Below are 26,359 nucleotides of genomic sequence, written 5' to 3' on the forward strand. Positions count from 1 at the left end.
CAGCAAACAGCAGGGGGCTGCTCAGCTGTTAGGAGGCGCAATGGCTCTTGTTGTGTACCACTGATAGAGCTGTCACTACAGTGACGGGAAGAAAAAAACAAAGCACACACATGTACACACCCACATGCAGTAGCATCAAGCTCCTATGTTTTTGTTTTACTTTCCTCCGAATGATGGATCGCTTTGAATTACAAATTCTTCTGTCACTGCAGGGGGAACGTGGGCTTACTGGGCATTTCAAGAACAAGATTTGAATACAGTTCAACTGTAAAAAGGCTGTGGCAGCTGGAGACGACAGTTCACCTTCTCTCAGAAGATATTAGAAGATTTATTAGCTTCACGTTTGCTTTTATCTGCCTATATAACAAGAGGACAAAGTCATCTTTGGATATTCAAGGCGGAGGTGGATTAAATTCAGCAGAATTGGAGAGAGAGAGAGAAAGAGAGGGGGCACGTGTGTCCTTATACGAGTGTGTTCATGTGCATTGAAAAGCTCGACAAGGAACATGCTGACCCACAATCGTGACTTCAGTCCAGTCCAGACGAATCAGCGTTACGCCACGCTGCAGTGTGTCCCTGGGCTGGCTCAGCCCGAGCACAGAAAAGCACGGCCCCGAGACAAAAGCGGGCCACCAACAAATAAAAAGGTGATGCAGCTACAGAGCTTCACTGTCTTTGTCCTGCACGTTATGTTATTTGTGCAGCAGTGAACTCTTTTAGGAGGCAAATATGAAGCATATGAAGAGGAAATCTGTGGACAAAATCTATGTAATGTGTTCAAAACATGAACCGTGTGCTCAGAAAAATGAAAAAATGAAACTGTTTAGAGGACATGAGTGTGCTTCTGACAGCATCAGTACAGTACAGTACAGTACAGTACAGTAACAGTAACATACGGATTTTTCTGTTGGTGCTGGTGGGATAAAGCCGAGGGGTGGAGAGAAACGCCAGCGTGAGCAGCGCAGAGGAAAAAACTGTTCCGTGGCAAATCATCGAAAGGGATTAGAATGATGTGCTGGTGGGGATATATATGCATGAGGCTGACACACACACACACACACACACACACACACACACACACACACACACACACACACAGGGACACTCACATGCTGTCACCAAACCATAAAGCTGCTACACAGTTACGCAAACCGAACAACCCAACAGTTTCACATGGATGCAGAAAACAGGAAACCTAACCTTACCTTAACATTTAATGTATCTATTTCTGTAAAATCTATGTGGGTGTGTATATGTGTAGCTGGTATGTATAGGTATAGGTACATGTGAGGCCTATGGGCACGCATGTGTATGTTTGTGCATGTAGGTACATATATGTGCAAATATTCCACTGATATTCCACTTTTTCACCTATTTTTCATTGATTTTCATTTTCTCCTGTTCTGTTTGTATTCTGTGTTTTTTCTTTTGTTAAAGGTACATTGTGTAGGAATTACTCCCATCTAGTGTTGTGGTTGTATATCCCAAGCAACTCAATCGTATTTTTCATGCTGCATTCACGTGAAATTGGGCAGACGGCAGACGGACGACAGCCGCTGCACGTAACGGCATAAACAAGCCTCTATGTAAACAAGTGGTCCGTCAGCACGAGGCAAAACAATACACGTGACAATATGTTGTCATGGCGATGTGGTATTCAGGGTTTCCCGCAGCGCTTTCCTGTTAAGGCGGCCGCCTTAACAACAAAGAGCTGCCGCCTAAACTAACGTCTTAAAAAAAAAAAAAATGTAGCGATATTCGCAGTGTGTGTTGAAAGCGAAACTTAATAATACGGCACGGCGCGGTGCGGGTCCCTCCCCCAAAGATCGATTCCCCCCCGTCAACAGATCCGTGCCGCCGACAGGTCAGACACCACCTTAACTAACAAATTTTCTGGGGGAAACACTGGGTATTGTTTACCTGACCCACGTTTTACTGGCTTTCTCTCGACTGGTGTGACTAAAATGACATCTGGTTTGTTACCGACGGCCGTCTGCCCGACTGCACGTGAATGCAGCATCAGTGTAACGCTCCATTCCTCCGCACTGCGTTACCGTGGTGACTTTTCACAGACGCCACCTCGACCTGAGCCGACAGCTCCGGTGTCTCCGCTGAGTTTCCGTGGTTTCCTACCGTTCCGGCAGCCAGCACCGAGCTTACCCGCTCCATGGAGATATGAATGATATGAACGGCTCATTCAAAGCTGAAAGGAACACTTCACTTTGTTGATGGGGGGATTACTGATTAATGAAAAACGTACTTTTGAACGAAATAATCGATTTCCGTGAATAGATAACAGGAGAAGTTACACAATGTCCCTTAAAAAAAAAAAAACAGGAAACCAAACTGCCAAAGAAAATTCACAATGATTTGATAAAAGTTATGGTCACACACATGTCTTCTATATATTATATGTGAGGTATATCAATGTGTGAGGGTACAGAAATAAAGAGCCCCATTTTAAAGCTCTCACTGCCCCTCTCTTTCCACTACATTAGCCCCGAGCTGAGCCTGGTGGGCCACACTTAATAATCATCAGAGATAACGCTGTCAATTAGAATATTCATGAGAGACCCATGAACGAGCGGCTTCTCTCATTCTTCCGCTGCTCTTTTTTTTTTGGGTCCATCTCTTTGCTATTTTGTTTCTCTGCTGGTGATGAGTCACTGCGGGGGTTTTATCTCCTCAGCTGCTTAGTGTAGCGTGCGCCCCTCCACATGAAAAACCATTAATCCCAGCGTGACGCAGTGGCTGCACGTAGCGTTGATGCAGGCACGAGTCGGGGGCCGTCTTTCGCCTCTTTCGTCACTCGCACAAGTTGGGTTCGTTTCTGAACAGAGATACTCCTGTTTTTTCGTCATAGCCGGTATCTGATTCAAACTTGAGCTGTCAGCGATGTGAAAGACTCGCAGCCTTTTTCTTCCCATGAGCAGGAGCAGACTTCACTCTAGAACCTTTGCTCTTTCAGTGCTGCCAAATTCCTAAACAGGCAAACACTTCACTAGCAGATGATGACACACAGTCCACATCTTATCTGCTCTGGTTTGCTGCCACCCTTCATTTCAGGTGAATAATGTGACATTTACTAAGTGTAACAGAAAACGGGTGAATTCAGGCTTCTGAATTTAAATGCAGGTCACATGCTGTATGTGCTGCATGTCTGATAATACTTTTTTCTTTTTTTTCAGCAAAATTGCATCAACTACAAATAGAGCTGAAATAAAAAGAGAGCAGCTCTGTCACTGCAGCCGACTCACACAGTGTTCAGAGCTAAATAAACTAAGAACAAACTAACATGTTCACAATGACATGCTAACATATTAATGTTTAGTAGGTTTTACTTTAGTATGCTAAGTACAGCTGGAGTTGATGGGAACTAGTTCAGTTGACATTTTGAAGCTAATATCATACAATTTGCTTAATTGATCAGATTATTGAACAGCTGATCTGGTCTGGCTTGTGTATGCTAGTTAAGGTGTGTGTGTGTGTGTGTGTGTGTCCTTTTCTTTTTAACATTTGTTTTGTATTTTTAACATTTGTATTTATCTATCTATGTAATTATCTTGCTTATTTATCCTGTATACTTATGCACTGATGCTCTTCATGATTAAAGTTCCTAACGGAAAAATAAATTTCTTTGAAGATGAAGTTGAAGTTAATGAATTAAAATTGAATGGATGTCTGAACCAATATTTGAGGCATCAATTTGTTATCAACATTTTTTCAGAACCACAAAAGTGGCTTGTAAACCTATAGGAAGAGTCAGAGGATCGTCAAATCTACCATGAATGTCAGTACATAGTTGTATGGTCTTCCATTAACTTATTGAAGTTGCATTATAGTCGCATGATGTTATTGCTAGACGGAAATCAACCTAAGGTCTCTAAAACATCATAATTAAAGTTATGATGAATCAACTTTAATGCAATGTAATTACTTTCTTCCTGGTGTTGTGTCACAATATGTAGCTCAAACCTTTCCCATAACTCCAACAATGTTTTTATGTAATAAATTCTTTCACTGGGCCCTTCCTATCATGAACATTTATTACAAATCCAGCCACAGAATGTGGATACTTGATAAGATGCTCTAAAGTGAACAATAGGACTGCAGAAGTTAGATGTTGCTTGTGATGCCTGGATTCTAATCACTTAGCCGTATCTTCTGTGAGAGCTTTTACTGCACATTCGTTGCTGTAATGGTGGTGAAAGTTTCAAAAATATCTAATTAATCATTCTTTCCATTACCGAATACCATTTCTAACAAACTTTTACAAATGTAAAAGTTACAGTAAATGTGTGTGGGTGCAGCCTCTTTCTCCACATCAGCCAGTGACCATTAGCTACATAATATGTCCAGTTCTTCAGATGTGTATCTATGTGTTTGAGCACAATCACACCAAACAAACCAAAATTATGTTATGACTAAATATAACTAGTTAGAAGTTTGTGTTATGTTACAATATGTTTCATATCAGATATTTCATTTCACATCTTCCTATTTTGGAACATTTTTCATTCATAATGTCCTCGGGGCTTCGTTCTGTCAAAAGTGGTTGATATAGATATTCTCCACACACGTTTGTGTGTAGAGAATCTCTATATCAACCTTGTGAGGAGGGAAAAAGCTCCTCTGGAAGCAAAGGGTGGCCCTGCTCTTTATTAGCAACTTCACATATTAAGTGATTCCATTAATACCCTCCCCTCATCCTCCTCCCTATATAAGAGCAGTGCACTTTTGTGCTTCACGGTTAGGAAAAGGCTTTTAAGAGAAGCCCGCAATTAGCAGACTAAATGCAAACCTACACGCACACGGTGAGTGGGGATTTTATTTGTAATGAAAACAGGCAACTGAGGAAAACTGGGGGGGTGAGTCATCCCCCTGGAAATAGTCAGAATCACTTTGCCTATCATGAGCCTTCAATCCAGGAACTAGGTTGTGTTGCTCTGAAACGCCTCATTTGGTTAAGAAAACCCAAAAGCAAATCAGGGCAAACACAGGGTGAATAGCAACAATGTCCTCTGCTCTCTGCAGCAGAATGGAAAAGATAGGGTGTAATGGAAAAGTATAATCGCCCTCCACCTTGTCGGGGGTTGTGTAAATGTATTCCAACCTCTCAAGGAAACTAATTAGTGGCACAATATATTTGGCATGCGGCTGAAGGTAATGGATTTGACCCTCTTCTGTTAAATAGAGCCATAACATGATTTGCACTGATTGGATGAGGACAGTACCAGGGAAAAACAAACAAACATGTGATGTTAAAGCTCGCCTTTTGCAAAAATCAGACTAATTTCGTACCAAAATCCACAAGTTTGACTCCTCCATGCGTCGTCAGCAGGATGTTATTGCCTTTGACGTCACGGTGGATGGTCTTGTTGATGTGCAGGTGTTGGAGGCCCTTTAGGGGGGAAAAAAGGAGGAAGGGGGGTTAACGGCTTTTTCTGGCAAGCACCTGCCACTAAAATGATCTCATTTAAAGGGGCCATTTGTAAGTTTTGTCTGCCACAGAATGTGGTTTCCTGATGGATGTGGTGGTGATTGTCCTCTGACAAGAGCTCTAGTCATTGTTGCATTAAGAGGTTATAACGCGCCCTCTGAGTGGAGCTGCAGTCAGAAAGTGAGGAGATGGGCCGTGGCTAGCTTGTTAGCGTGCTAACTTGAGTGTTGGCATTAATGTGGCTTGAAATGAGGTTTGATTCTTAACTCCAAATAGCCATGTTTACATGGACACAAATAATCAGAATAAAGTAGGAATAAATACCAATCCGAATAAAACTGTGTCATGTAAACACATTGATTGGAACATTCGGAAGGAAATCTTTCTTTCCAATCAAGATGTTCGGTTTATGCCTGTCAATTATCAGATCAAGATCCATGCAAACGTTTAATCTGATCAAAGTAGTCCTACTGCACAAAATTAACTGTTATGTGAGGGTCCTGCTGTAGCCGACCCCCTCGCATGGATCGCAGCAGAAGTATAAACTGCTGTGCTTGCAGCTTAGCTTAATTAAAGAGAAAACAAAAGTAACATTTGCAGCACACAATATAGGTCCATTTTGATCAGACGAGGCAACAGGCCCACGAGAGAGAAGGGAAGCACGGGGAGAGGGGGCGAGCGAAGGAAGAAGCAATTTGAGTTGGTTTATGGAAGGAAAGCTTCCTCTACAAATTCTGATTAAATTCTTGATGCATCTACACGCACGTTTTAATCAGATCACCTCATTTTGCGTCCATGCAAATAGTGAAGTTTGTGATCAGAATGATTATAATCAGACTGTAGAATAAATGCACATGTAAATGTGGCTAATGTCTCTTCAAAATGAAATGCTCGTTACAGTATGTCGCCATGGCCAAACTTACAAATAACTCCTTTTATTGCACTCAACTCAAAGTCTGTGTCATAGGTCAGGGAATGCATTCAGAGTCTGTATTTGAAAACTGATTGTGTCACGGTTGTGTGACTAAGTCGTCCTATTTCTAAGCCTATTTTCCCTTTCCCCCCCATAGGGTGGACTGATACCAAGATTCATTGCAAAGATTGCCCTTTTAAATGTAATTAGTCAGACAACTAACAGTACACTGTTAACCTAAAAAAACCTCAAGATTTTGTGAAAAAAATAAAAAATGTGTGGTCAAGGTTGCTAGGCAACAGGAGCCCCACTTTGCAACACTACAGTAAGGGGGGAAACAGCTGATGACACAGCGTAAATTCTCTGTTGTCCAGATCTTCTCTCTTTTCGGTTCAGCCTTTGCTCTGAATGATGATCTAATATGGGACACAGATAATGTTGGGAAATATTTGTTGCCATCAGAAAGTGAAGAGATGAGCTGGGGCTAGCTGTTTAGCCTGCTAGCAGAAACAACAGTTGAGGTTGAAATGGATTTTTGATGGTGAGCTCCACACTGGTAAGTAAACAGCAGTTTTGCATGTTATGTAGCAGCAGGGTGAACCATACTGTACACCACTGTCTCAACACCTGACTTACCATGAGAGCTTCATGTATGATGTAGGCAATAATGGCTTCATCCATCCTGTCTCCTCTCCTCAGCATCCCTTTGGCCAGATCTGTCACTGAGCCGCCGTTGCAAAGCTGAGACAGAGAGAAACACACAAAGGGAGCAAGACAATGAGCAAAAAAAAAAAACTCAACATGAGTCAGCACTTATAGCTCAGCTTATACAATGCACCAAAATCTGGGGCAATCTTAGATATGAAGAATTTTACAGAAGGAACAGCAGAGGATGAAAATGTTTTGATCACCAGATTTCACAGTGAGAAAAAAGGGGGATGCAGAAAGTAATCTACGCTGTGATGACTAAGCACGGTAAATATTAAAGAAGCACAAATCATCTTCAAATTAAGTACATCTCCTTATGTTTTTAGACAAAGCCAAGAAATCACACAGCATTTTAAAGGGCCAATGCGTCCAATGCAGCCTCAAGACACAACAAGAAACATTTCACTTGTGTGTTTATAGGTGTTTTCTCGTGCTGTACTGCATCTAGACACGGACTCCATCGTCAATAGCGATCCCTCTTGGAAAATTACATGAAATTACCCGGTAGGTTGCCAAGGCAACAATAATAACCCTTAATTTGGGCCTTCTTTGGGAGATGCCAGAGGTATACAAGGAAGAAAAGAAGAAGAAAAAAAGCGCTAAGATGTCAATCATGGTGCAAAAGGCTGGAAATGAACAGAAATTGTAGATCCTGCATATGAGTGCTGTTTGTAAACACAGACCTCATCACTCTGTGTGGTACAAGACATCAGCAGCAGTCGCCTTAAAAAAAACACACACACACACACAAATGCCTCTTTTTTTCCATTTTGTTGTGACTTGTGAACACATCTTTAGTCCAAAAATCGTGTTGTATTAGAGAGGAAATTTTCCAGCACATCTTCTTTTATGTATTAAACACTTGTTCTTTTATAATGGCACTAATTCCCCCCACTTGTAAACTGAAGGCTTAATTAGGCAATAGACATGCAGTGGTGTGTGGTTACTGATAAGAATCAGTCCCCTGTGGTGATGGAGCTAAAGAGATTGTGCAGTACATATCAGAAAAGGTTGGAAATAAATAACTTATACAGCACGGCACTATGCAACTGTAGCATTTTTCAATTGCACATTCAAAATGACAAAGCGCAGCACAGCACTGAGGCTGAAAATGCAACATTTATTTTCCTACGGTGGTAGGGAGGCATGTTTACTGACTACTTGGAAATAAATAAATTGTATAATGGCACAATAGTATAGAAAAATGATGCTATCGTTGTGTGGTACGGATGGCTTCCCATGCAGTCTTATTCAGAAAAAAAAAAGAAAAAGTGCTGACTGGTACGGCGGTAGCATCATAACTCAGATATAATATTTGTGGTTGTGTTCCTAAATCTCCAAATGGGGACCCATTTTGTCATCGCATTATTATTCTACCCACAGGGCTGCTCATACTTTGCCAAAGTGTTTGTGTGCAGCTAATTGAGGTAACCACGGGAGGCTGCAAACGGCCTCGTGCAGTTAAAGCGAACAGTGAGCACTTTTAAAACGGAACTAAATACTAAACGTAGCTGTCAGAAGGGACTGAATATGGAATTAATCATGTAGTCACTTCCATTTTGCTGAATACAAAACAAATTATGCGTCTTTTGTGGTTGTTTTGTGATTCGTCACGTCTGCATCGTTTGGATGACTTTCTAAGGACGGCTTTCTGACTGGCACATCTCTGTCGCAGGGGCCCCACTGCCTCCCTTTGGGCCCCTGGGCCTGAGCTTGTTAAGTAATCCTCCCGTGCACCAGATTCTCAGAGTGAGACGAGTCTTTGACCTTGTCCAAGCACTGGCATAAGTTTTCAACACAGCGCTGAGCTTGTGTCTGTTTTCTATCTGCCTATCCATCAGGAGCCCAGAGTGCTGTTGCAGGATGGATGGCGTTGTATCTCAGCTGCCACATGGGGAGTTTAATCACTCCTCCTCTCTGCTATCGGACGTGCAGACAAACTGCAGTTAAGCAGAGAATACCGCCGAGGCCTTTTTCGCAGACGGCGCGGCTCATTGACAGGAGTGCCGCGCCTGACGTCAGTCCACATCTCTGCTGCCATATCACCTGTCATCATTAAATTACACAGGGCAGACGGACAAATCCATATTAATGAGAGATCCGGTGCCCTAGATTTAGCTGTGCTAAACGTTAGCACTCTCACCTGAGCTACAGAGCGACACATCCCGAACGTGATGCTCAACATGAATATTAATTATTTGACCTCTGCAGGCTGAAAACGATATATGAAACTTTGAACCTGGATTGATTTAATTCTGGTGCGGATCAAGCAGAAAGACTGAAAGTTTGAGTACAGATTTGTAAACACAACAAGTACAAGCAGTAGTAGTAGTAGTAGTAGTAGTCAAAACATTGTTGGGCTAAAACATTCAGTCAATATTTGGATAGTTCCCTCAGGGATTCCCAAACTGTGTTGTGTGCACCCCCTGTCATGACATGAAAAGGGTTATAGCGCTATGGTGTTATATTTTACTAATAACTAAAAAAATAAATAACTAATTTGTAAACCTGAATAAAAACATTTTAATAAACAGTTTTGATTTTTTATTTAAAGGTCCCATATTATACTCTTTTTAATCAATTTCACACAGCTGTCAGACGTCCAACTACACTGTATTTTAAATGTATTGCCCCAAACTGATCCGTGGTCCTGAATTTCAGCTGTCTAAAAGTCGCTCAAATGAGCTCTACTGAAAACAGGCTGTTTCTGTGCCTGCACCTTTAAATGCTAATGAGCTCCGTCTGTCAACGCCTGCCTTGCCTGTTACATGGCCCTCTCAGGGAGAGGATGTGGCTAACAGTAGCATGGGCTAATGTTTACGGGTGGATGTATCGCTATGGCCAGAGCGATTGATATAACAGAGTGGCGACAGCTTTTGATGTTGCCGCCAGCGCGGTCTTGTGGTTCATGTATCTCCAAATAGTCCCAAACTAGGCTTGAAATAACGTTCCAAACACACACAGCCAGTATCACAACTCAGCATAAAGTCCGCTAGCTTAATGCTAACGTATAATGTAAAACTCCATAGACGGGCTAACAGAAATTAGCATCGCTATCGCCGTTTCGCGGCAACCGACAGCCATAGCAGTAAAGCTGCTAAAACCTGTTTTAATTCTGGCTTTAGCCATAGCAGCCAATAGCAGTAAAGCTGCTAAAACCTGTTTTAATTCTGGCTTAAGCACTGTTAACACATCACAGTTTTAATATTTTTTCATGCGAGAAAGTCACAGTTTAATCCAGAGTCTGTGGTCAGTTTATAACACTTGTTAGGAAATTTGCTCTGACGTTTGTTTTGGGAGAAGTGGAGAGTCTGGGAGCCGCAGCGGCTGTCACAGCTGCAGCAGCCGGCTTACTGAGCTGGTCAGCTGGGGCCGACCTCCGCCCTCATCCCAGGGGAGAAAACGAGCCAAGTAACTTATCCGCATGCTTTTAGAGGTTTACCGCTGGCTGGTAAAATTCTTTTTAGGAGATTAATGTTGGTCTCATTGATGAAATCTACCAACTGGGGCAGTCGCATTAGTTTGTTTGAATGAAAAGTGAGGAGGACTGCCTCTGGGCTATATTGAATCACCACATTTATGTAAATAAATAAATGTTTTACAATGAACCGATCACTCTACAGTAAATTTTATTTTGTTAAGTCAACATGGTTACTGTACACGGCAAAGATTATTACCGACTTAAAATTGGTTGGTATTTCATCAACTTTGCTCAGAAGTTTCTTGCTGTGCACTACAGCCATAGGAACAGACGTGGTAGGAGTGTTCTCGCGCAGAGGGGGCCGGTCGTTACGTCACCACAGGAGCTGAGTCTGAACAGCCTGTATGAGCGCCGTTTTACCAGTGGGTGGGCTGCAGAGTCGATGCAGGATCCGTTTGCTAATCCTCATTCTAGGAGTTGGTAGGCTCAGGGAGGATCAGTTTATATACAGTATGTAGAGACCAGAAAAAACGTGTTTTTCATAATATGGGACCTTGCAGTGTGTCAGCTAGTTTGGAAAGTTTGGGAACCGCTGCTATTAGGGGTGTAACGGTACACACAAGTCACGGTACGTACCTCGGTTTGGGGATTGCGGTTCGGTACGGGTTCGGTACAACAGACACCAATTGAATGTAAAACTAAAAACCATCTTCTTTAAAGGGACAACGAGGAGTTTTGGAAAAGCGAAGCGTTTTCACACTACATTTATGAGCCTCCGCGCGCACCGTAGAAGACTGGCGCAAGACGGACTCATGCTTTCATTCATCAATAATTAAAGTCAGAGGTTCAAAGAGGTTCAGTTACCGTTGTAGTCCCGACCATAAACGGCAATATGGTGGTGTTATTCTCATGAGCGTCCGCGAAACCGAAAGTAAGGAAACGCTGGTCGGCTCACCCAGCATTTCCACCATCAATTAAAATAACAAAATAACGATAGAGACAAAACGATATATTTATCGAAAATGGAGCCATTAACAAGTGTGGGTAGCGTAGAGTCATCCACATTAACGTGAGACTTTTTTATAACCAAATAGAAACTCCTCATTGTCCCTTTAATAAAAGTTTTTTTTTTGTAATACAGTCTATGCTCTAACTCCACACTATAGACTCAGTATCTTTGCCATGGTCTTATAATACATCCATGATCTTTGCTCTCATCACTTTTCTTCTTAAAATGAGGACTCGCCTTTTTTTTCTTTTCTTTTTTTTAATACTCAGATGTATTCGTCGTATGACTGTGTGCACCGAACTGTGACCCCTGTACCGTGACGGCACGGGACAAATACAAAAACCGTTACACCCCTAGCTGCTATAGATCACTCAAGAAAAAAAAAATCATATGTGAAGCGAAGCAACTGATTTTCCCTGTAACTGATTTGTGTTTTCCTGCCAACACATCATCATCAAATGAAGACAGTGGTTGAGGAGGAAAGTCAAACACCTATTCATACATTCACTATAAAGCGACAGAGTCAGAGTAAACAACACAAGAACAAATTGAAACTTTCAGCAAAACATGTCAATAATATTCATGTATACTTATACAGCTGAATAGTTGCTACCCATTTAAAAAATGAAATGCGTCGTGTGGTTGGTAATTATTTTTGATAGCAGCAATTAATACTATCTAATTAATTCTGAGGCAGTTTGATCTGACAAAATAAAAGGAAGTGGTGGCGACCGAAGAGGAAACTTTTTAATATAAAAGGCATGTTAAGATTCAAGTCTGTCGGCTCCATCTTGCATGTGCGTGTGAGTTTCCACCAGAATGACCAGTTTTCAAAGAATAACCTGAATACATTGAACACGGAGTGGCATGCTCTCCATTACAAATGAGGTCAGGTGCTCGTTTAGTCATGTAAATGAAAGGAGTCGATCAAAGACGAGCAAAAGAAGCGGATGAAACAAACGTGAAGATGAAACAAACGGGGCCACGCGACCACGCAGGTGCTGACTTTAACTATCTTTGATACGCCTTTTCCCTGCAAACATAAACCCATGGTTGTACTTCTATTTCCTGCCAGGTTAATAGAAGCAGAGAGTTGCATCATGTCTATATCACTGAATGAAGCGTGTGAGTTCATGTCTGTGTGTGTGCGTGCGTGTGTGACACACTGGACTGCCTCCAGAGTAAAGCACTCCACCATTGTTGTGGTGGCCTTATCGCTTACATGGGCATAAAAGCTGAGGTGTCTACTTTCTGGCACTGTTTATTGAAAAGTCGGAACAAGGAATACCATTTTAAACCTCATTGTCAATTAATGAGTGTGGAGGTCAGGAGGAGTCGGACAGGGACTGATGGCGGTAAACGCAGGTGACGGTGTCCATCAAAGAGGCACCGAGAAGGGATGAGCCAAAGTATCCGGTTTAGATGGAGATTTTTTTTTTTTTTTGGAGTTGTTGCCATACAACAACATGCAAAAAACATCCAGTCTTTTTGCTTTAATAGATTTAAAGGGATAGTTCAACATTTTGGCAAATTGGCCCATAATCCCTATAGTTTTAGGAGTAGGTTTGTTACCTTTAATTGTCGGTGCAAGCTGTTTTTAGAACGGTTGAGCAGAGCCGTGAGCTGCTCAGAGCTACGCTATGGAGGCTAATGGGATTTCTTGGTTTCTCTCATCAAACTCATAAGATACACAATCCAACAACTCCAAAACGCTCTCGTGGACAAGTTGTGACCTGCACATTCACCACGCTATGAGATTATAACTGAACATTACGAGACAGAGTTGTTTTAATGCAAAACCGCTGATTCGCGTTCCCATAGGGGGCAGTTTTTCTGCAAACAGTCTCTGCATTCACCCCGAAAACAACTCTGTCACTCATTACTATTACTGTCTTGTAATGTTCCGTTATTATCTCATAGCATGGTGAATGTGCAGGTCACAACTTGTCCACGAGAGCGTTTTGGAGTTGTTGGATTATGTAACTGATGAGTTTGATGAGGGAAACCAAGAAATCCCATTAGCGTAGCTCTGAGCAGCTCACAGCTCTGCTCCGCCGTAACGAACCTACTGCTAAGACTATACTGTAGGGATTATGGCAATGGGCCAATTTGCCAAAATGTGGAACTATCCCTTTAACATTAAGAGAAATCTGAATTGTGATTTTTATTTTATTTTTTGGCTTTGCTTACTTGGGTTTCATCCATCAGTTCCTTCCATACTTGCAGGTCCAAGGACATTTGTACTTTCCAAGTGGCTTTTCTTAGACAACTCAAGGAATCTTTGCTTCATTCATTAGTGTCTCTGTCATGACCAAACCCCCAAATCTCACTGCTTTTATCACCTATAAATTCTACTAAAAGTGCCATTTGACAAACTCTGGGTGGGCTGTCATGTGGTGTTTTTTATGCAGAAGTGGCTCCCTTTCAGCCTCTCTACCATCAAGGCATGTTTAATGTGCTGCTGCACAGACAGTTTGACAAGGTCTTCCATCTCTCTCTGCTCAAACTGAAACTCTTGACAATGCCAATGCAATTTTGGTCCTTACAAAGGCCCTTCATGCCCAGTTACTTCTTCAATTTCCTGTAATGACTGAGCCCATGAATTTTTAAATACTTGATGAGAGTTTAGCCTGTACACAATTCTCTGTGAACTGTCAGACCTTGTCTTGATGAGTGTCTTTCCAAAATACTTTTATTTTTCCACAGGTATAAGCAGTAGTTTCAGGCACCACTGCAACATTGAAATGGATCACAAATGTTTCTTTTGGTTAAATGGTTTCTCTAAACAGTGGTAGAGAACCAACAGTTCAATTCTGTAAAACCAATTTAGAAATCAAGATTCAATGTGGGCCCCAAAGTTATATCATTTCAATTTAGCATTTCAACATAGTGCCTTTTCATTTTGCATAATAGAGAATGAGATACATCTCTGCATGATGAGCTTTTAAAAGGTTGGACTAAATGTCCAGAGCCGCTGGATAAAACATCGGAGCTCACAATTGAAATGTGCATCCAAATCCAGTTTTCATTTCCAATTAGGGAATAAAAGTCACTCCATTGTCGCTATCTTTGAAGTATTTTTAAGCTCTCTGGGAGCAAAATTAGGCTGTCATACATGAAAGCTCACTCATCTCCGCACGTATCTGAAGCCTTATAAAAAAGGAGCACACTATGAGGGCAAAGCCAAAAGCCTGCACACTCCAATGAGGGGGCTAACAAAGTAGAGGATGCAATTTGTATGAATTCTGCTCATAATGAGAGGTCTGCTGTCGGCGCGGGGCAGAGAAAGGCTCCTCTCGGCAGAGCTAAAGGATGGAAAATTACAGTTTAGAAAGGAGGGACAGTAACCATGGTGAATGACCACCTCGCCCCCTGCTTTCCTGTCTCTTCACCTCTAAAAACCCCATGTGCATCTACTTCAGAGCGCACACACACACACACACACACACACACACATACACACATACACACACTCAGCTCCACACAACCACTTGCTAAACTGTCAGGCAGTGATTTCAGCCTCAGGATTAGCCACCAGATTTGTATTGCTGGCTGCAGACCTTTGCAAGGAAAATGTTGAAAATGGATAGTGCAAACCACAGAGGAAGCAGGGTTAATAGGGTGAACTCCACTAACACAATATTTGTAGTTTTACTCAGAAATGGAGCCATGCGAGATTGAAATAACTAACGTGATACAAATCTAACAGTCAGTACAGTGCAACAGGAACCACCTTATCGGATACAGGTCTTTGTTTCCCTGTGCTCTGATTATCCAGCATCTTAGATTGTACTTGATATCTGAGCAAAGTCCTCTGCAAAGGTCAGGAGGAAGGGTGGCGATGAAAAGTGAAGGAAACACAAGCTGGAGAGGTGAAAACTATCTAGTGGGTTAGCATAACACTGCTGCTGTTGATGCAGAACCCACTGAGCTTGGATTACAGAAATATGGGCACTGAGCTCTCATGCTGCTGTACCTGCTCATGGAAAAGGGAACAGCCCAGTGGTACAGTGTTAATCAAGATGGTCATTGCTGTCAAAGTGGAGTCATGGAGTTACTTTGAAACCAAAGACCATGCATGTATAAACTATTGACTGAAGGATGGACAATGCCATTTAACTGAACTGTATATTGGAAAATCACTACAGATGAAATTGTAGCATTTAGCTGTATTTTACCTATTTTTGTTGTGCTGTTGAATCAGTTTCTATTTTATAAAAGGTGGATTTTAAAGGGCTAGACTGTGCATGAGCTAGAAAACTGGAGATATTAGTCTTTAGTGATTTCCAAACAGTGAAAAAGACTTGCCATTGTTGGGGTTGGGGTTTTAGCATACTACCATTGGCAATAAAAGCAAAAATAACAACCTGCTATTGTTGCAAATAAAAAGTCAGTGGATCACCAGTTATTAGGTTTCACCTTCTGGGGAACATGAAATATTTGCACCAAGTTTCATGGCATACCGTGCAGTAGTTGTTGAGTTATTTAACTTTGGAACTGAGTGACTGTAAAGCAAAAGTACCAAACCTCCCATGTTCATCCTAAATGTTCATCCTCTGGGGACCATGAATGCACAAAATATGACAGTAATCCATACAATAACTGGTGAGATATTTCAATGTGGACCAGAGAGGTGGAACAGCCTTGTCTGACAGTCCAACTTACTTTCCTATCTCTTGAGTTACCATGGTAGCATGATAACAAATGCTCAATCACATTTTATTTAAAACCAAAAAGACTTCAAAGGGCTAGTGGGTGATGGCTGTGACACATTCCCGCATAATTTTTTTCAATCCTTTTCAGGTTTGTGGAGCGTGTTTACCAGACATCTCCAGGTTTGTTCTGCTCACTACCAAAGCAAGAACACAAATTACATGGTCAAAAAGTCAAAAGGTAAAGAAAACTGCCATCCCCCACCGTGTCGGACCCAACAAACACTTTTCCTCTGCTGAGGTTGACCTCCATTACATGTTTGTCTGCAACCTGACATTTCAAAAGGGCTACAGCAGGCAATGACATATGAAAGATGAAGAAGTGGGGGAATGGAGGTAAGGCTTTTTTTAGATGAACAGAAAGCAGCAGCGGTAGCAGCAAGGTCCCCTTAAACCTTTTCATAAAGTATAATACAAATCAAACCTGGATGAAACTATTGCTGTACAACAGCCGGTGCAAAAAGCTGCCAAATACACTGCTTTGCTCAATCACCAATTATGCATGGTGAATTGAGCAGTCTTTGTGAAAATCCACCAACCTTACATAATACTCTACTGTTTCCACTATTTCATTGTATTTTTCCTGAAATCCAGGAAAGAGAAAACAACTAAAAAGAAAAGACCTTTTCACTTCAGTTTATAACACACAAGCACGTGCCCCCATCACATCAATGATGCTAACTGGCTTGTGACCAAATCCTCCAGGTGGCCTATAAGTAAACTCCTAGACTTGGCTTAAACTGTGACATAATCCGTGGCCAGATTTGGTCACCAATGCATATACCTGGCGAGACATGTGGTGAGAAGTACAACCAGAGCCTTAAATCGGCACTTGCACGCCCTTGTCTGCCCGATACAGCCACGGTATGCGGACGAATGCCAGTTAAATCCTCATTCAAATGTATGGGTTGTAAATAATACAACACAGCATTGATTTTCTATTCAAATATGGGTGTTCTTACCTCCAGCACTAGCCACAACTGGTCCCCGCATTTCACATCCTTCTTGTAGTACATCCCATAGAACTTGACAACATTGGCATGATCAGACAGAGCTTTAAGGATGTTGTACTCTGCTTCAATCTCTTCATCGATATCCTGCAAAGTAAGGACACAGATCAAAGTTATAAAGTTTTTACAGACTGGCAAATGGTCTAACAAGGGTGAAATCAGCTTTAAAGGAGTTTTTAGGAAAAGTGCTTTTTAGTTTCTCATCCTCTGTATGCTCATTGTCTGAATGGAACACAGTTTTGTTTATATCATTGCAGCTGTCTTCACAGGTCCAATGGCTCCAGTTTCAAATGCACTGCACACATGTAGACACCAGTGAAAGTAAATTTTAATGCCATTTTCTTCAGAATTTATTTGACTACATGTAGTTTATGTTGTACTGGTGATCTATACCCAATACTGAGAAGCCTGATATATCACTTCATCTGTACAGTGAATAACGCATCAAACTATCATCAGTATCCTGTTAGATTAGCTTAGCCTCAAGGCTGGAAACAGTGAAAGATACATCGTGAAAGGGCTTTCTTCAGTTCACTGACACATCAATGAGTAGAAAACTGGAGAAACCATTTTTCAGTTGTCAAGGCCAGGTTGCTCTTTTCTCCCTTGCTTCAGGTCTTAATGCTAAGCTAAGCTAACTACTTAGCTGAGAACTCCTCGTCTAGCAAATGATGAACTTTTTTGTTGTTGCTGCTCTTTGGGGCAGCATGTAAGGTCTCCATCACTGACAGAGTGGGCGCAAAGGGCAAATCCAGGACATCTTAATTACAACAATTATGAGACACTCTTCCACTCCAAGTTGCGCTCACACTGTGTAATTAAGCCTAACAAGACACGACCATTTTACATAGAAATCTTACGGATATACATTGAATCTACAAATCTGTATTTAGCACAAGCACAGTAATATCAAGTTAGCTTTATGTCTCTAGAGTTGTGTTGCATCTCTTCTAACACATGTGAAGTATGACCTTTGACCTGTTTCTTCTTAAAATGATGCAATACCTTCATGTGAAACTTGTTACAGAACAGAACAGGTCATAAGCATATTTTCTAATAAGAGTGTGCCAAAAGATCAATTCTCATTTAATACGATTCAGAATCGATATAAAATGAAACAAATCTGCTGGCTGTCGGCCTCCATTTCCTTAGAATTTAAAAGGCAGCATGTTTTTTAATAATTAATAATATTTTTTTAAAATAAAGAGGAACTTTTAATTTTGTTACTTAAGCAATATGTGATATTGCTTTTATGCAACAGTTTCAACAATTCCGTTTAAGCATGGATAAATGTTTAAAACTCAATAAATGTGAAAAAGACACTTTAGTCATTCTGTCTTGCAAAGCAGACTGGAGTAGATCATGAGGATCCTTTGCACACCGATAGACTGAAGCAGAAATCATTATGAATCAAATCGTTTTGAATCGAAAATCGATTTTGAATTGAATCATAGCCCCAAAAATCTGAATCGAATCGAATCGTGAGATAGTAAAAGATTCCCACCCCTATTTTCTAATATATCATTTAAAAGCCCAAAGATTGTAAACATTAATTTTTGTAACGAGAATAAAATATTATCCGAACAAAGTCATAATCTGATTTTGACTCTCTGATTCATCTTACAGCTGTTTGTAGGATCTTGATCCCTGGTTAGAAACCACTGCTCTAGCTGAAGTTCTTATAAAATGTTTTTTTCTTTTCACCAAAATGTAACAGAAAACTGAAGTTCTTCATGAACATGACTCCAAGCATGATCACATGACACATGTAGGGCATCCCAGTAGCTGTACAATGTGCAACAGATCGATAAATGAAATAATCAATCCAGTCATAATAATGGTGGTAATGATGGTCCTCACAGATTACTGGTCTGAAGATAATCATTTCTCAATAATGAGAAACACTAACAAAAAAAAGGGCTAATGAGACATTCATTAAGACGAGGGCTGAATCATATAAAAATAGCTGCTCATTAGAGCTGCTAAATAAGCCATACAGTTCACTGTACCTACACGACAGACAACACAGGTTATCTGTCTATACAGGGAACGCTGACAACTTATTATTAATGGCTGTTTTTGAGAACTTTTTAAAGCTGCACCACTAAAGAAAAGCATTAAAGCCTTTGTTCCTAAAGTCAGCTGTGAGGACACAAAGTGATCTAATCAAATGTTCTGTTCCATTGCTGCTCAGAAATGTAGGACCTCCTGCTAAGTAATGTTCACTTAGTGGAAAATCTTGTCGTCCTCTGCTTTGATGGATGAAATCACACCCACACTATCATGTAGTAACATCGTGTATCTCTGCTGTATGTCAAACTGTTCTTTGCTTCAGGGCAAATATGTTTTGGCTCGATGCTGAAGCCCCGCTCGAGCAAAGTAGTCCAAAATGATGACAGTCTACTGCTGCATATGAAACGTCCTGCTGATGATGAACAATTCAGCAGGAGCAGTTTGCTGACATAATCTGCTGCTGATCCCCATCAGCAGCAGAAACCACCTTTCTACACATCCTGTGCAGACAATAAAGCAGAGCAGCATGATGTTTATCTTGTCGGGGGGTGGGCGAATTAATCGGTCACTGGGATGATGATCAGATCTACTAGAGATTAACAAGCAAATCCCCCAACTGATGGTGGGCAATAGGCAGAGTTCACCCTGGACAGGTCACAAATCTATCACAGAGACAAACAAACTTTCATTCAAACACCTGCAGGACATCCAGAGTCACCAGTCAAGGAAGAGCTGGAGTATCCAGAGGAGAGGACACTGATGCAGCCATGAGGAGAACATGTACACTTTGTGGAGATGCTCGGTAGGTTTGAACCAAGGAACCTCTTGTTGTAAGGTGACAGTGACTAACACTGCTTTCTTGGAAAAAACAGATCACGACCAAAATGCTGCTTTTTTTAATTATAGAGTGTTGTGCCGCAGATCGTTAAGAAAAATTGCGCTGGTGCACATCTGTGGCTTCTTTGAAGTCACAACTGATCAAGGCTGACATTTCCTTGTGTTTTATGAGATGTACAAATGATAATTGTTGCAAAGGAGCTTTATTGTGTATTTCTGAGTATGTATACATGTTAACATATGTATATGTTTGTATGTGCATGCATATATACGTACTGTTGTTTCATTTCCACAATGTCTATCTCGTTCATGCTTCTGAATGTTTTGGTTTACTGTGTTAAGTGTCCGTATACATAAAATGTATTATTCAATTACATTGTCTATGTGAAAAATGAATGAAAATAAAAGTCTTATATCTTATATATTACAAGATCTTGATGCAATGTGGAAGTCTGAATTTACGAAGAGCGATGAAAGCAAACTACAGGTTTGAGAAAAGGCAAAGGAGATTAAAAAAGTTAAAATGCTGATTTAATCTGTGTTAGTGTCTAAAACTTTAAAATACAGATGCTATAAACGTGCCAGATTTAAGGCCATAAGACAGCGACATGTCCTCCTTCCGCTTCTACCAAGGGCATAAACAATGCAGGAGCTTACAGCTACTTTAACAAGCACTGACTGCAGCACGTGCTCGGAGTACGGGCATTTTCCAAAACACTACAAAAACAACAGAGTTGAGACTACTACAAAGAGAGCAGTGGAATATAGGATTTGGGCTTGGATCAAAATAATTCATAATGGAGATTCAAGGTCAACTTACATGGATGGGGTCCAGTATCTTCACCGCTGCTTTACTTCCATCAATTTTGTTGAGCACTTTGTAAACTTTACCGTAGGTCCCTTTGCCGATTGTCTCAATGATTTCCCAGGTGTCAGTGGGATCTGGAAAGTTGTCAAAGACAATCGATTTCCCTGATTGTGGAAACATCTTCAGGAGAGATCTCCTTTGAGAAGAAAAAGCACATGGGTCGCGGTTAGGAAAGAGGAAAGTGGCAGCTGGGAGGAAACATGGCATGACAGTGGCACTGGTGAGCTTATACTGGTATTAACCAATTTCAAAACACAGAGGAATACAATTATACTGATGCATACAGAAGAACCAGTATAGCTACCTCAATGTTAAATGCTCAATCTGTTTTGTTGCATTTCTAGTTCAGTCATGCCATTTACTGTACACTATCAGGTGTAAACAGATAAGTGACTCATCTTGTATTTAGAAGTCTGTCACACCGACCACATCATCCTGGAACTAACCTCAAACAACATCCAATTGAGGTAGAGAGCAATTACCTGATACATGGATACTTAAAGTTAAACTGGGGGTTTTGTGGCTTTAGCTGTGTAAACAATGACAGAGTCCTCCTGTCTTTATAGAGTTGTGAGTTAACAAAGTTGAAATGTGAGACATTCAAATGACGCCTCAATAAAACATGTGCTCTGTTCTGGTCCAACTAAACACCCTCAGCACAAAGACTGGATACATAGTTATTTGTAGGGCTCATGTTGTGTTATTATGTTGGATTTAACACATTGGAGCTGTAGGTGCTGGATGCTGATAAATGATACTAAGGGATTAAACTGAGGGATTACAAAATTGGAGGACATTATGAATTTTTTTTTGTATTAGGACTGAGCCAGGCTGATATATAAAAAAAGGCTTATTTTTCAGGAAAGGCTTCATTATCACTGATGCACATCATATAATGGTAAGTGCAGAACCTTCATGCAGTAGCTAGTTAAAATGTAATCTTAATGATCAAGGCATTCAGTAATCAGCATATTTAGGCCTAATGTTTTGTTATTTTTAAAGCTAAATTGAGATACAGTACATCATGTTTACATTCAGCGTTTCAAAAATAGTGTCAGATCAGTGAGGATGAGAATACTGTAGGTCTCTCACTGTCTATTTGCTAGAGTGGTGTGTGGTTCCTACTTTCATAACCAATCAAAGCAGAGCCTAAATTTCAAAAGCCCATCCCAGTTTTCTAATCTAGTTCATCTTTGTAGATCACAGATGTATCCTAACATTTATCAGACTTCATCCAATAAAATACACAATATAATATTAATATACTTCCATTAAAAGCTGTAAAGAGAAAGAACATGATTGTATCTTTACATGGCAATGTGTAAGAGAAAGTTAGTCTAAGCCAAACCAATGATCACTATAAAGCAAACACTGTTTAATCCTACACAAACACACCTTTCATAAATCCTTCAGGTTAAGGGAGGCCGTTCCCACCTCCACAGACTTGCAAAAATAGAACCATCACCAAAGCCAACGCCGCGACAAAAGCAGAACGATTTAAATACAGACTTACATTGTTCACTAAAAAAGATGTAGGACATTTTTTTTCAAAATATGATTAATCCATTTCTGTGCGAAAGGTTAGCATGGAAGCAGTGTGCCGGCTACTAGCCTGGCCTGACTGTGAGTGTGACCCACAGAGGAGGAGCTAACGCCAGCTAATCTCACTAGCAATTCCCCTGCTCCAGGGCTGCCATTGGAAACCAGCGCTAAGTGGTAGGAGATACGCTGGGATTAGCAGGAATTAGCCACTCTTGCAGCATGAGCCTTTCCCCATATAGATGCCCATTCATACACAAAGGAAAGCTGGTTAGAGGCCTAAGTGCACAGTGCCGCGGAGGGCCATTCCTCTTTTTATTATCAGTGGTCACTTTGTTTATGCTCAGGGAGGCTTGCTATGGCTGCTATCTTAGCTTCACATCACTGCAGTTATTCTATCTTAACTAGTTGTGACCACTATTGTGATTTAAATCAGTGTGACTGATTTACTATGCATAAATCACTCCAGAGCAAGACAACACTGGCAAACACCACTGCCATTTTTCATGATATTATCAGTCATCGCCTATGCAGCGCAATTAGAGCCCTATACATGCATCCACGTGGAGGTAATTGCACTCATGTTTGCCTAATGTACAGTGCCTAAGAAACCTGCAAACGTCTTAAATAATACATGGCTGTCTCTGTTTGTGACAACATGCTGTGACACATGAGACACAAGGGTGAAACCTAAGGACTTGCACTGGACACCTCCAACAGGAGCAGAGGCTGCAAGGAAATAACCCCTTAGGAGACGGAGTGTGTGCATGTGTGTATGCATGGGGTTATCTAACCTTGTGTGCCCTGGAGTGCTGGCTGGCTGTCACTTTTAGTTAGTTGTATAGGGATGTGGCATTAACCAGAGTCTGTGTACAAGTACATAAAAAATTAACTGCATCTATGTGATGCTGAGAATATGTTAAGCAGATAAAGAGATGTGTCATTGGGGTTTTGAAAGAAAATATACTAAATTCATGAATGATAATTTAATTTATATTGTTTGAAACTGAAGATAAATGACAGTCAAAGTCTCCCAAGTGGAAATTTACTCTTTTATCCATGAGATCTAAACAGAGGTTTAGTCATTTGAAGCTCTTAGTGGAAACAGAGAATCCATTTGGCAAAAAGTGGACACCAACTCGGACTAATCTGTGACACTGATGAGTGGGTTAAAGTTTCGGCTTAACCTTGGCTCAGGAAGACTGCAGGTCTACAAGCCAGATAATCTTCCTCGTTGGACACATCAAAGTCAAAAAGCACAATACTTTCACTTCGAGTGCCTAATCCAGGAGAGTCCTGTGATGAAAGGCATGTACATGGCTTTTTTTTTTTTATCAACATATGAAAATTAATAAAATAATTACTAATTATTTCATTGATTGTACCATAAGGAAATAATTGACTCAGGATTCATAAAAACTGGAAGCAACTTGTCAACAATCATAGTTTATGAATTCCAGATAAAAGTTTTAAAAAGGCAACTGTATCAAAAGAGTAAAAATATCTGATTGTGAAGCAGTGAACACATAACACAACTGTGCTCTTCACAGATTGACAGTTTGGTAAATTATAACAACTGTTAATAGCTATTTCAAACCTTTACTGACCTTTGATGGCGAATGGTGAGAAAGAACAAAGCGAACAAAGACGCATGTACGGTAAGGATAAAGCATAGATTTACACACATGCACGCTGTACAGTATGTACAGGTAAACACACACACAGCCACAGTCTGTTGAGCCACTCCCAAAGTTTGCAAATAAGAAACCCAAATGAAGTCGCTGTGTTTGCATTCTGTAAAGCCAAGGCAGAAAATAAAATATCAAGCCAGATGAGAAAAAGCATGCAATATGTTTTGCAGTCATTAGCATTAGTAGCATATTTAGAGACCTAAAGCCACAAGTCATCATCATACTCACTTTTTCTTAAGTGCATTTACATGCTTGGTTATCAGTTGTAGGATGACAGCAGCCAAGAGTAAGGATGTTGTTCCTGCGTGCTCCAAACTCCTCTGCTATGTATTATACATCAGGAATAAGGAACACAATATTGCAGAGCATATACTAAAGTTATTAAGCTCAGGTAATTAGTTTAAGTAATTAATTTTAGCGTGAGGATGTCCAGTAGCCAACAGCCGATGAGTCTGATAATGTCATAAATTAGCCTTGAAGAAGACAAGCTAACAAGAGGCGAGTGCAAGGTCTAGAGTGAGGAGCGAGTCAGGTGTAACAGGCCATGACTGCACGGGAGCGCTCTCAGCATCGTTTAGCAGTGTCCCATTACACAGGCGCTGCTGGGGAAAGAGCTGCTGTGGGGCCGAGCCAGAGCTGGACTGAGAGTTCAGTTCAGAGGTTGATGGTATCAGGAACATGCTTCACATGAACCTAATTGGGAGAAATACTGCCAATTGAGACAACAATATCTGTCAGGGTGGACAGTAACTGACTGGAGGATCAAGTTTTATGGGATTCAATTTGACTGATTTACAGTGCAAAAAAGCAGCACAGTCCTGCTTTGTAAAAAAAAAAAAAAGGCTTGCTGAATTCATTAACTAATGCTAACTAGCTTACTTATGAGTTGCTAGTTTGTGATTCAGTGAAATGGGAAAACTATTTTTTGTAAGACCCTTAGTGAAGAGATTTTACTGACTACCTGTTGTGAGCCAGCTCCCTACCCAGGATCTCCCTGTCCACACTGTTTATTCCAAGCTGGTTAGCCTCATGCTAACTTTATAAATGCCTAAATTAGCTACTTTTTATTGTGTTTATACTCTTCAAGCAAACGCTTAAACTCCTGCAAAATAAAACTGAATGAACTGTTTTACTGTTCATATTGCCTTGTATTTTGATGGAGCCTGTGTGGTGCATTAAAGGGAGAGTTCTACATTTTGGCAAATTCGCCCATTGCCATAATCCATATACTGTAGTCACATTAATTACCTTTATTTGTCAGTAAATGGTGTTTTGAGAGAGAGGCACAGAGACGCGGCAAACAGAACTTTCTGTTTTCCCTAAATACACACTCCAACAACTCCAAAACGCTCTCGTTGAGAAGTTGTGACCGGCACATTCGCACCAACAAATAAAGGTACAAACATACTCCTATAACTAGGAATTATCACAATGGGAAAATGGGAAATGCTAAAATCACTTACTTGAACTGCTGCTAACTGCATGACTTTTTAGAAAGATTTGTTGACCACATTAACCTTGCTAGCATCCAAGCTATTAGCCAGCTAAAACTTATATTTCCACACTTGTTTAGGTTGATGGCAACTCACAGATTTTGTTAAGAAGCATTGCAAAAAAGAAAAGAAAACAGACCCAAAACGAACAGTAAATGGCTGCAGGTGAAAAACAAATGAAAGGAAAGACAATCATGTGTCAGCATGTTTGTCCCTTTTCTGTTTGCCATGCTAAGAGGAGATATGATCTTAAGGTTCACTGCCGCTATGCTAATGACGTGCAAAGCAGGATAGCCTATTGTTTGTCTCAAAACTCTTTGTTTACATTAATAAAGCCTCTGATTTTACAATGCGCACAACACTGTAAAACCTTGCCTAATTGCATCCCTTTGCAACCTCTGCATGTAGTGGAAAAGTGAGATTTCATGCCGCTATGACTTACTCTGCAAATTATTGATTCTGCTCAAACTGTCAGAATCTAATTGCTCTTGCAGTGAGCCTGTTAATTTATCATACAGACTAACAGATGGCACAGTGATTGTTTTCCTCCAAACACACACACACACACACAGAGGCATTTATCCATCAAAGAGAGAGAAATTCACTGAACACAAAATCTAGGATCAGTATATTCATCTAATTATTGTTTCACCCACTCAATTCAACACTTTCAATATAGTAAAGTTCAAAATGGCATGAACACCT

General features: G+C 40.7%; 1 protein-coding gene across 9 annotated transcripts in view; it reads right to left on the reverse strand.

The window, feature by feature from the left end:
• myo3a (myosin IIIA) overlaps positions 1 to 22,570 on the reverse strand; it is a 63,278-nt gene extending 40,708 nt beyond the window's left edge. For 8 of the 9 annotated variants that reach the window (XM_085763895.1, XM_085763894.1, XM_085763890.1 and 5 more), the window contains exons 1-5: positions 22,445 to 22,570; positions 20,884 to 21,067; positions 17,166 to 17,300; positions 6,990 to 7,094; positions 5,302 to 5,401 (exon numbers count right to left, since the gene is read on the reverse strand). In XM_085763895.1, the coding sequence (XP_085620021.1) occupies positions 5,302 to 5,401; positions 6,990 to 7,094; positions 17,166 to 17,300; positions 20,884 to 21,067; positions 22,445 to 22,446 (526 nt within the window). In that variant the 5' untranslated portion in view covers positions 22,447 to 22,570. Of the gene's footprint in view, positions 1 to 5,301; positions 5,402 to 6,989; positions 7,095 to 17,165; positions 17,301 to 20,883; positions 21,068 to 22,326 lie in introns of all 9 variants that reach the window. The other variant, XM_085763888.1, reaches the window with a different exon arrangement.
• Positions 22,571 to 26,359: the final 3,789 nt, after the last annotated feature.

This window comes from Trachurus japonicus, chromosome 20 (assembly GCF_045865225.1).
Source record: "Trachurus japonicus isolate A0001 chromosome 20, Traja_1.0".
NCBI classification, from domain to species: Eukaryota; Metazoa; Chordata; class Actinopteri; order Carangiformes; family Carangidae; genus Trachurus; species Trachurus japonicus.